Source organism: Danio rerio, chromosome 11 (assembly GCF_052040795.2).
Source record: "Danio rerio strain M-AB ecotype USA chromosome 11, GRCz13ab, whole genome shotgun sequence".
NCBI classification, from domain to species: Eukaryota; Metazoa; Chordata; class Actinopteri; order Cypriniformes; family Danionidae; genus Danio; species Danio rerio.
The window spans coordinates 39392832-39405211 of NC_141031.1; the positions used below are offsets into that span (position 1 = coordinate 39392832).

General features: G+C 32.5%; 1 protein-coding gene and 1 long non-coding RNA gene across 2 annotated transcripts in view; one reads left to right on the top strand and one right to left on the bottom strand.

Annotated features, from left to right (window-relative positions):
• The window catches only part of LOC147841852 (uncharacterized), a 202938-nt gene that overhangs the window by 7217 nt on the left and 183341 nt on the right, over window positions 1–12380 (bottom strand). The window lies entirely within an intron of this gene.
• On the top strand, window positions 2253–11302 carry LOC110440122 (uncharacterized). The gene is made up of 14 exons (XM_087274339.1): window positions 2253–2427; window positions 4128–4181; window positions 4269–4346; window positions 5294–5350; window positions 5439–5492; window positions 5578–5625; window positions 6231–6281; window positions 6662–6748; window positions 6852–6870; window positions 6962–6993; window positions 7380–7411; window positions 7498–7561; window positions 9719–9747; window positions 9829–11302. The coding sequence occupies exons 1-14, from the start codon at window positions 2373–2375 to the stop codon at window positions 9919–9921; spliced, it is 753 nt and encodes a 250-aa protein (XP_087130465.1). The 5' UTR covers window positions 2253–2372; the 3' UTR covers window positions 9922–11302.

Below are 12380 nucleotides of genomic sequence, written 5' to 3' on the forward strand. Positions count from 1 at the left end.
TTCAAACTGCGTCTGTTGCTTTTGAGACTCCTAGCAACCTTTCAGAGCAGATCCTCTTTGCTCAAAGAAGTCTTTCCTATTCTCTGTTTGACCGATTTATATAATCACCAAACCCCCTGTTCAAACAGGCCCTAGATGTTTAATATCTGACATTAAGGTGACCTCGATTTTTCTTGTGTGACCCTGGGCTGTAGATTCTTTTCAGGCCCGGAAGGCTCCGGCGATGGCTGGGGATTGTTGTTATTCTGACCCCATTACGACTTTCCGTAAATGCCGTGAATAAACGCCACTGCATTGTTCCTGCGGTATCTCTCTGACACAAGCGCTTGTAAATGTCATCTGTGACCCGCTCGCTCAGCACGCATAAATTGTTTGGTCTTCAAAGTGTCAATACAATTAATGAGGGGACGTGTAAATATCACCTAAAACAGACCTGCTGTAAAAATTTACATTTTACATCTGCTAAACCTGCTGTCGGACAATATTTGCTGGGTTTTATTGAATACGTTTATTTTTTTCCTCAAAAACCACTTGTTAGCATCATAGGAGACATTCTGAGCCCACATGAGGCTTATTCTGTCTGTATAGAGAGCAGGGGTGCACAAACTTTTATTTATAAAGGGCTAAAAATCAATTATTGAAAGCCATGAGCCGAAGGTAAATATACCAAACTATATTACTTTAAAGTTGCCATGGGTAACTTCAAAATGTTTTAAATAATATTTTAAAATAATTAGAAAAAATTACGTTAAATTATATTAAGTTAAAGTTTAAATTATAACTTATTGTAATAAAAACATAAACAATCACAATAATAACATCGTAGAGTTCAGTGCTGAATACACCAGTCAAGCAGAATCTGCCTTTGACTTGATTTGCTCACCAAAGTCTCTGCATTGTTGGGTGACAGTATGTACATCTGATTTATTTACACCATTTAATTGAAACATTTAATTTCAGTAAGCTTTTAACAATAAATACAAACAAACAAACAAACAAACAAACAAACAAAGGGTTACGTTAAATTTTTAATTGACAATCTCAAAAGAATTCCGATAATTCTCCTTCTCTTCTTTAGATGGGATGGCAGGCCAAATCAAAGGTTACACTGTAAAACCCAAAAAGTTAAGGTAACTCAAACCATTTGAGGAAACCGACTGCAACAAACCAATATAGTTCAAAAACTAATTCTAATGAGTACTTGTGAACTTAATCCATTTGAGAAAACGAAGCAATTTGAGCACAGTAAAACCTAATAAATGAAGAGAACTTAACTTATTGGGTTTTACAGTATTCAGTCGGTTAAGGGCAACTCCAACTGAGGAAACCGACTGCTACAAACCATTTGAGTTAAAATAAAAAAACAAATCTATATGAGTACTGTGAACTTACTCCATTTAGGTTGAAAACAATCAAAAAAAATATTGTAATAAAGTTAACAGCCACCTGGCCGCCAGGAAGAAGGAGGTGGAGAACCGGCGCACTTTGAAAAAATTTAATAACAAATTAAATAAAACAAATGGTCAAACTCAAAGCTAGATTCACATAATATGTCCGGGCCTGGTCCTCTATCCTCTAACACTGGTGTCCCTCCTCCTTTTAGCTTCCAGGGCTCCTCCGTGAAACTGGAGGCAGGTGATGAGTCCAGGTGTCTCTGATTATCTCACTCACGCCTATCATCTCGTATTACCTCAGGGCTCTTGGCCCCATCTAACTCACCACAAATATATTGCTTTAAGGGGCTAACAATATTTACCTTAAAATAGTTAAAAAAAATTAAAGCTGTTATCATTCTAGCTGAAATAAAACAAGTAAGACTTTCTCCAGAAGAAAAAATATCATGGAAATACTGTAAAAAAAATTCCTTGCTCTGTTAAACATCATTTGGGAAATATTTCAAGAAGAAAAAATATCACAGGAGGGTGAATACTTTTGACTTCAACTGTAGTGTATATATATATACTGTCCAGACACATGTATATTTCATAATTTGACCTTAAGGACCAATGGACTTCTCATTTTCCATTTCTGTAGAAAAACACTAACGACAAAAGCTGATACATGTAGTGAAAGTGACTTTGTGAACTTCCTAATAAATAAAATAAATCAATATATATATCATCACCCATAAAACATTTGTTATTAGTTCATGCGGTTTGATTCTTTGATTCTTTATGCGATTTGATTACTGTATAATAAGTTATTCTGAGATTGAAACTTGGTCAATGTGTTTTTTTTCCCTTTTTTTTACAGGGCTGTTAGGTTAAACAGACATTTTGAGGTTAATCTACCTACTTCCTTACCTAGTTCCCTCTCAGACACTCAAGTACTGTTCATTTTTAGTCTAAAGTTTGTTCACTGTGGCAACAGAAATGGCCCTATTCATCTTCATAACCTTTCAGCTTTTACTGGAGGTTGTACAACAAGGTAAGTGATCGCCGATTATTTACAGTAATAATAAAACAGATATTAATGCTGTTTTCTATTTTATAATGTGTCTCTATAATGATTTCTATTCATCCATGCACAAGGTAGACTTTTTTTAAATACAGAAGCATATATAACCTTATAACCTAGATGTCATATTTAACAAAATATATAGTATTTAAAATTATTATATACAGTTGAAGTCAAAAGTTTTTGCCCTCCTGTGATATATATTTTTTCTTTTTCAAATATTTCCAAAATGATGTTTAACGGAGCAAGGGATTGTTGCACAGTATTTCCTATAATATTTTTTTCTTTTGGAGAAAGTCTTATTTGTTATATTTTGGTAAAGTTTTTTTTATTATTAAAAAACAAACATTGTAAGTTCAATATTATTAACACTCTTAATCAATATATTTTTCAATTGTCTACAAAATAAACCATCATTGTACCAATGACTTGCCTAGTTAACCTAATTAACCTAGTTAAGCCTTTAAATGTCACTTTAAGCTGAATACTAGTGTCTTGAAAAATATCTAGTCAAATATTATTTGCTGTCATCATGACAAAGATAAAATAAATCAGTTATTAGAAATTAGTTATTAAAAGTCTTATGTTAAGAAATGTGTTGAAAAAAATCTTCTTTTTGTTAAACAACAAAAAAAAAAAAAACAGGCACTAATAATTCAGACTTCTGAATTCTGACTGATGTATGTATATATATATATGTATATATATATATATATATATATATATATATATATATATATATATATATATATATATATATATATATATATATATATATATATATATATGTATATATATATATATATATATATATATATATATATATATATATATATATATATATATATATATATATATATATATATATATACATATATACAGTTGAAGTCAGAATTATTAGCCTCCTTTTGATGTTTAGATTCTTTTTTAAATATTTCCCAAATGATGTTTAACAGAGCAAGGAAATGTTCACAGTATGTCTGATAATATTTTTTCTTCTGGAGAAAGTCTTATTTGCTTTATTTCGGCTAGAATAAAAGCAGTTATTAATTAAAAAAAAACATTTTTAGGACAAAATTATTAGTCTCTTTAAGCTATTTTTTTTCCGATTAGTCTACAGAACAAACCATCACTATACAGTAACTTGCCTAATTGCCCTAACCTGCCTAGTTAACCTAATTAACCTAGTTAAGCCTTTAAATGTCACTTTAAGCTGTATAGAAGTGTCTTGAAAAATATCAAGTAAAATATTATTTACTGTCATCATGGCAAAGATAAAATAAATCAGTTATTAGAAATAAGTTTTTAAAACTATTATGCTTAGAAATGTGCTGAAACAATCTTCCCTCCATTAAACAGAAATTAAGGAAAAACATAAACAGGGGTGCTAATAATACAGGGGGGCTAATAATTCTGACTTCAACTGTATATATATATATATATATATATATATATATATATATATATATATATATATATATATATATATATATATATATATATATATATATATATATATATATATATATATATATATATATATGTATATGTATATATATACATATACATACACACACACACACACACACACACACACACACACATACATACATACATACACACACACACACACACACACACATTATTAATATATTTTTTTAATTATACAGCATCAACAGAAAATGCGACATCTTTTTCTGAGAGTGTCTCAGTTACAGCCACAGGTAAGCTGTTAAATCATACAGTAAACTACTTTTAATAAATAGACCAAATGTTTTATTCTTTTAAAGGCCTTTTTGTTTTGTTGTAAGGTCGGGCTGTCGTCACATCTTTACCACTGACTCCAGAGAACGACACATATACAATGACCATCACTGAAACCTCTAAAGGTGGAACTAAATTTTCTCAAATTTTAAATATATGTCATATTTTTGTTTATAAACATATTTCCAATTAAAATCTTATGTTGATGCATTTCCGGCTAACAGATAGTTGGGGTGGGGCATAGAATGGTAATCTCCTCCCTTTTTTAAAAACTCAATAAAGAAAGTGCGGAAGTGCGCTGGTTTTTGCGATTGCTTTAAAACTGCCGATTTCCTATGGGAGAAATGAATAGGAATAATAAACGGCAAATGGTCAAACTACTTGCTGTACTAGCAAGTGTGTGCATGACTACAGACAAAGCAGAATAACATAATAAAAACATATCTGTTTGCAACATCAAGCAGCATAATGAGCTGTTTTCAAATCTAAAATCAATGGAAGTGAACGAGACTGGAAGTCTTGATCCAAATAGATTTAATTGCAATTTTAGTAATGAAAGCGAATAACAATATGCAGAATGGGTTTTGGTTTTTTCATTATAAATTATACAGTTATGCTCAAAAAAGTGCCTTACACAAAAAAAAAAAAATATCTGTGATTTTAACAGTAAAAAAAATGTAAAATTGGTACGGTAAAATACTCATACGTTAATTCTGGCAATCACAGCAGCCATTTTTTATTAACAAGTCTTCTTACAATGTTTTAGCTTAAACGTATTGCATCCTGCATGAATGATTCATGGTTAAGTTCAATGTTTCTCTAAAAAGAATCAGCCATTATGAAAGAATTGCTTGAATGAAAGATTTATTCATTTTGCACATCTTCCAACACTTCCATTTGCAATGTTGTGTGATATTTACCATGAATATATATATATATATATATATATATATATATATATATATATATATATATATATATATATGAATGTATATATAAAACAACATAAAAGAAATCCTTATACTCTCATATTTGCATTAAAATAAGCGATTTAAAAAACGTTATTTTGTAGCTTCAACAGATTTGGCAATAACATCCAGTGCCGAAGTCATGACAGATTCAGAAACCAGTAAGCACTTCTGTCCATCTGTCCTTTTACTGTAATGTATATAATTTTCTCCTAAATCTACTAATCAACATTTGTTTTGTTGCTATAGATATGCCTAATCTAACCACCCACGACAGCCACCATTTCAACAGTTCTGCAAATAGTAAGTCCAAGATTCTTCTACAAACTCTATCACTTCTGTAGCCAAATATAAATATATCTGATTGGTTTTTATCACAAATCCTCAGCCACCCTGGAATCGACTACACTGATTAAAACTACAAAAGACACATCAGGTAAAAAAATACAAAAAAACTTTGTAAATTAACAGTTTACCATATTTTGATTCGTGTTTTTATTTTCCTTGTTTATTTCTGCTTTTGAATTGCCTAATGAGACATTGATTGTTCTTCCAACAACTTTTAACCTAGTTCAAAAAAAGTTACTTTATAAATATTTTTATAGTTTAAAGTGACATATTGTCTGGGTTGGTGTTGTATATTACACTACAAAAACCTTGTAATAAACTGTCAGTACATTTTCCCCTAATTTACTTATTTCTCTATATATTATTTTTAATACTATTTCAAACGACTAAAATGTCAATAAAAGCCACTTTGTTAAACTGTAGGGTTGAATTTTCAACTCAGAGCAGAGATCAACATCACATAATGCATAATGCAATTCACAAACGGAAATAACTGGAAAACACAATCGCAAAATACAGTAACTGAATTAACAGATATTTTACAATGTGGGCCTTAAAACACTGACATTTAAATTCACAAATATGATATATACAATTATATACCAACCAACTTTATTCAGTAAACAGGTATGAAGTGTTAAACTGTTAAATACTACTGTAAAGATATGCTGATGGACAATTTCTCCTTCACAGTTTTCACATTGATAAACGAAGGGCTTGAAAGTGAAAACAAGTCAAATAAAAGTAAGTATCTTTAATCAGAGGTTTTCTATGATGTATAATCATTAACCTGCATCATACACTCTCAGAAATAAAGGTACGAGAGCTGCCACTGGAATGTACCTTTTCAAAAGGTACACATTTGTACCTAAAGGGTCCATACTAATACCTTAAGGGTACTTATTAGTACCTAAAACGTACAATAGTGTTCCTCTTAAATTGTTTCTATACAACTCTATGCTTTTGAGGAACCAATACGGACCCTTTAAGTACAAATATGTATCTTTTGAAAAGGTACCACCCTAGTGACAGCTCCCGTTTCTGAGTGTAAGATTGTAAAATGTTACCTCCACGTTTAATACAGTGCATCATTGTATATGTTATTATCTTTTTGTCTTTGACAGGAATGTTCTTTCTCGTTGCTGTGGCTGCGACTGGTGGAGGAATTTTCCTGACTGGACTCATTGGCATCTTTATGTACGGATGTACACGTAAGTCTGTGTTTATGAAAATGTACATATTTCATGACTCTTGTAGTTTAACAATGTGAATGAAATGTAAATGTCAACCAATCTAATGGTTCTTTCACTGCAGGAAAACCAAAAGCTCAGAGGTGAGGATGTTTCTATTATGTAAGAGTACTCTGTAAAATAAATCATTGATGAAATGAATAGAAAATAAAGGGTGGCATTTGTGCAATTTAGCATCTGGTTTGAATCCAGACGTAAAAAACAAGGTGAGTATTCATTCCACTCCTCAACACAGCATGTAAGTCACTGTGGCAAACTATTATTTTAAGGTGTCCTCATTACAGTGTAACTATTCATCCTGAGTAATATTAATTAACGGCATGTACTTACTATATGGTTAGGGTCCGAATAAGGGTTAGGTTTATAATAATTATTCATTCACTTTGGCTCAGTCCCTTATCTATCAGAGGTCACCACAGCAGAATGAACTGCCAACTTAATTGCAATTAATTTTGCATGTTAAGTTGCGATTGCTTTTCTTAACATTTTGTTACAAGGACATCTTAAAATAAAATGTTTCCACTATTTCCTATTTAAAATATGAGTAGTGGTGAAGGTTTGCTGAAATCTTGTATTATTGTCTGTATTATAGAAGTTACTTTGCCAGTGACCGGTTCAGACTCAGTAAGTATCATCAGTGCATATTTGTGTTACTAACGGGATCTTCTTGATATTTGCACTGTTCAATAAATCACTTTTTTGTTATTTAGATTGAGGAAGATTCAGTTGTTTACTCAACAGTAAAGTTCATAGAGTCCACCTCTCCAACAGCAGGTAAACAGTAAAACTGCTCACTTTAAACTATGCTCGACACCTTCAATTTGCCAATACTTTCAATCAGTTACAGTGATAAAACTGTATCTTCATCTTCTATGTGAAATAAATTAACTAAATCAAGTAAACTATCTCAAGATTGGTTAATTTTGATGTACTACTTTGGTAGTAACCGCCCAGCAAGCTTTTATTTGCATTTAAAAGACATCTATAGACATCCAGACATAGATGTTTTGAGTAAAACAAGGTTAAATTTGGGCTGCACGTTAAAACATCTTTCAAGAACAGACTGGTCATCAAATAGACAAGACTGAATGAAAGACTAATAAATGCTGGGGTGGCCCCTACTAACTCATCATCATTATTTGTATGTTGTCAGACTTCATTGATGATTTTAAATATGAAAAATCATAATCATAATTAAATTGAATGTTTTCCCATTTAAATTAATGAAAAAGCTTCATAAAAAGGGTTTCAAAGCTGGCCAACTGAGTAAAAAGACTTGTCTTAAAGGTCCTCATTGATTTAGCTGGCAATTATTTGGCTAAAAATAAAATAAAATGCTAACTATATAATTTAGATCCCAGCTAAGCGACAACATTCTCAGATTGTTCTCTCAAAGTTATGAACAAACATTCTTCCAATACACTGTCTTAAAAAAAGTTGACAACTTAAAATTAGGGTAACAAACTTCAGAACTTTGAGTTTACTCAACTTCAATTAAGTCAAGTGTTAAAATTTGGTTGATGTTTGTTGCCTTAAAATTTTAAGTTGAGTCAACTTTTTTTCTTTACACAGTGTACTATAGGGCAGGGGTTCTCAACTGGTTTGGCCATGGGACTCACATTTTTACATGGTCATCAAGCCGCGACCCAAATTTTTAGGAATTATAATATAATTTTAGGAATTATAATCAATTTGTATTTATTTGTTAACATAAACAAGTAGTGACAGATAAATCATAAGAAAAAATCATAAGATTATTTATCTTAAGATAAATCATAATATTACAAAGTAAAAACAACAAATACTGTAAACAGTGGTTAGGGTAAGGAAAGGTTCAGTTACCATGAACTAAACTTAACTGTTAATAAAACATGTTTTCTGGTTTCTAAATGTTGTTTTAAGTTAGAAAGTTTTGTGCTCTCTTATTAGAGCACTTCACTATGATACACTGAGGCTTTAAGTCTTTTTTTGTCATCAATATATGTAAATCCATACTTAACATATTTGGGGTCATGCTTGCGCTTCAACATATTTGTTGCTATAATTAAATGAAATTTCACATTTCAAACGGTAGAATTGTTGCATGTGCATTTCAAAATAAAAGACCGGTATGAACAAATTAAGTTAAATTAATCTTTTTGTTGTTTTTTTTTGACCACACACTCCACGACCCACTGAAAATGTTCCCACGACCCACCAGTTGAGAAACACTGCTATAGGGTATATGCTAGTGTTTCTTCCCATACGGATAAACTTACGGTGATCCGTTATTGTGACTTTTTTCAATCGAATATGGTTCCTTTTACAGCACTGATGTTGTAATGTAATTAAAATATGATCAGTTACTTCAGCATTCATTTAGTTGCTCAAGCGTAAAATGAAATGAAAAGTCGTTTACACTCACGCGCTTGTCAGGATTAGCAGGCTGATAAATGAATATACTGGGGTAAAATAAATTTTCACAATTTAAAGACATGGCGTGGAAAAAATTCGTCTAATGCAGTGCTTCTTGTACATTCTGAGACCCACTTTATATCGTATATCAATCAGGCATTGAAAATCGCAGATTTTTAAAGAAAATAGACCTTAAAAGTGCCTCTTTTGAGACGTTTGACCCAGGTTTTTGCAAAATTAAAAGTCCTTCCGCATATTTCTGCATATACCCTATTAAGTATTTGTTAAAATAACTTTTTTATGTCTGTACTAAATGCAATATACACATTTATACAGAAACATTTATTTGTATTTTTAATATTTGGTTAACATTTTTCTGGTTTCTGAATATTTGAGAGCATTATAAATAAATGTTACCATAACGTGGAAATGTTGATGATACTTAAATATTTAAAACATTCAATGAAAATACTCAGCATTATCTGAACAAAATCCTTGACATGTCTTATTATATATGATATCTTATGTACCATGCAGAGATCACTGAAGGATCAAATCAAACTGAGGTGAGTAGAGGAGCTGGTTCACACAGAGCACGTTATATTTGTTCTATACAAAATTATCACATTATACATTTCTACCTCCAGCAAGAATCAAATGCTTTATTTTACACCATCCTCACCCAGCCGCCCGTCTCCAGTGACTGCGAGACTGTCTACAGTCAGGTGACGGTCCTCTGACAGAATCCAGCTATCACAAACCATTTAACTCAACCCAGAACTCATCATAAATGGAACCATCAAATGCATGCCTTTTTTGGTCAAATCTTATGCTTTTTTTAACAACACAACCTCACAACTTTCACAAGTGTCATAAGTCACAAACTTCCGATCCTACAGTACATGCCTTTTATAGTAAATGTTAACCTTCTGCTTTTGAAACAACACAACCTCCTAACCTTTCACAAGTCAAACGTCATACTTTCATTTCATTTGTGCTTTGGGTTGTTCTGCAGTACATGTAGCCACATCAAAATACACACAGCATCATCGTGCATACCGTTAAGCAATAATGAGAGTGTGCGCCAAACACACTCATTTTTCACCTGCTTTGAATGTTATCACTCAATTGGATGGGCATTATCGGTGGTTATCAGCTGAAAGATATGGACCAGTAGGGGCCTTCTGCGCCTACTAGTAGACTCAGAAGGCTGTTATCATCCACCCATGGTTAATCAGCTATACTAATAGAGAAGACTCCAGATCACGATCTGTTTTTTACATTACTGTGATGTTGGGTTTAGGGTTGGGGTAGACGTTAATAGAATACAACTAACTGGAAATGTTATCAATAATATAAATAATTCTTGTTAACTTCCGTCAGCAGCCAGATGTGATCTATAGCTGACTAACCATGTGGATGGATGATAACAGCCTTTTGAGCCTTCCAGAAGGTGCAGAAGGCCCCTACTGGCCCATGTCTATCAGCTGATAACCACAGATAATGCCCATTCAATCGAGTGATAACATTTGAATCAACTAATGTTTGTCCTGCTGGTTTTCACTTGATATTCACCATTTAAAGCACAATCTTATATTATAATCTTCTCTTTTTCTAAAACTACACTGTAAAAAAAATCTGTAATTTTACGGTTTATTTCCGTCAGCTGGGATGCCAGAAAAACATAAAATAACTGTCGTTAAATAATAGAAATTTACTGTAAAATAATGTTAATGTTTGTTATTTTACTGTAAATTTAACGACTGTTATTTTAAGCTTTTTTTTCCGGCATCCCATCTGCCGGAAATAAACCATAAAATTATGGATTTTTTTTTTACAGTGTAGGGTGTAAAATATCCGCCTTTGTTTGTTCAAATGGTCTCATGAGCTTTGATTGTCAAATTAAACTTGCATTGCTTAACCATATATGAACACATTTTCTGATCATACAATCTTATGAAAATCAACATTTTGTTTAATATTTCATTGTTTACAGCTGGATTAAGTAATAGTTCATACATCCAAAGACTTTTGTAATTAAACCAATGGTCTAAATATTTGTTTCTTACTCAGTTTGCATCATTGGTAAAACTGTATGAAAATAAATGTGCAAATAAACAATTTGAATACATTCAAGAAAATACAAAGGGGGAAACTCATTCATTCATTCATTCATTTTCTTTTCGGCTTAGTCACTTTATCAGAGGTCGCCACAGGAGAATGAACCGCCAACTTATCCAGCATATGTTTTACGCAGCGGATGCCCTTCAAGCTGCAACCCACCACTGGGAAACACCCATACACTCTCATTCACACACATTCACTATGGACAATTTAGTTTACCCAATTCACCTATAGAGAATGTCTTTGGAATTGTTGGGGAAACCAGAGCACGGCTTGAACCAGCATCTTTCTTGCCGTGACGCGATCCTGCTACCCACTGCGCCAAATGCAATTAAATATAAATGCAGTGAGGATACATTACACTGATCAGAAGGTATTTATTATCCTACAAATGATGGTAAATAAGTGGCATTTTTGCTAAATTAAAAACATGTTGCTCTGGGTACATGGTGTGGCATGTTTCAGATGACAAATCCACTAGAGGGCGTTGTCTACATTTTAACGATTCTGAAAACTGCAACTTAGGGTACATGTACATTTTGATGTACATTTACAACAAAACAAGTCATACTTCGTTATTTTATGGTATTTGTTTGGAGTTGTTCAAAAAAGCTGAAACCAATCATTTATTCAGCTTTATTACTTTTTAAATATCATAAATATTTAAAGGAACAAATATGGTTGGTGTCATACTGCCCTGAAGAGTGTTGAACATATCAGAATGATTTCTGAAGGATTCCACAACACTAACGCCCCATTCACACAGGGCTTCAGCGTCAACGCTTCCCATTCACCTTGAATGGGTGACGTCAGGTGTTGCCGAACTGCTTTGTGGATCTGTCGCGCCGCTGCAGAGGTGTTGCTTACTGCAGAAGTTGGGACTTGCTCAACTTTTCAAGCGGCAAATGAAATGTCAGCCAATCAGATCGCTGTATGCAAATACACCAGCTCAGACAGTGGCCTATTGCTGACTAATTTCATTGGCTGATGCTGCTATGACGTTCGCGTCAGTCACTTCAGACACGCCCTTTGTCAAGCGTTGATGCTGAAGCCCCGTGTGAATGGGGCGTAAAGA

Coding starts and splice junctions, on each gene's coding strand:
- LOC110440122 (XM_087274339.1), top strand. CDS start 2,373: ATGGCCCTATTCATCTTCATAACCTTTCAGCTTTTACTGGAGGTTGTA. Junction 5,351..5,438: donor CATGACAGATTCAGAAACCA/GTAAGCACTTCT, acceptor TTGTTGCTATAG/ATATGCCTAATCTAACCACC. Junction 5,626..6,230: donor AACTACAAAAGACACATCAG/GTAAAAAAATAC, acceptor TCTCCTTCACAG/TTTTCACATTGATAAACGAA.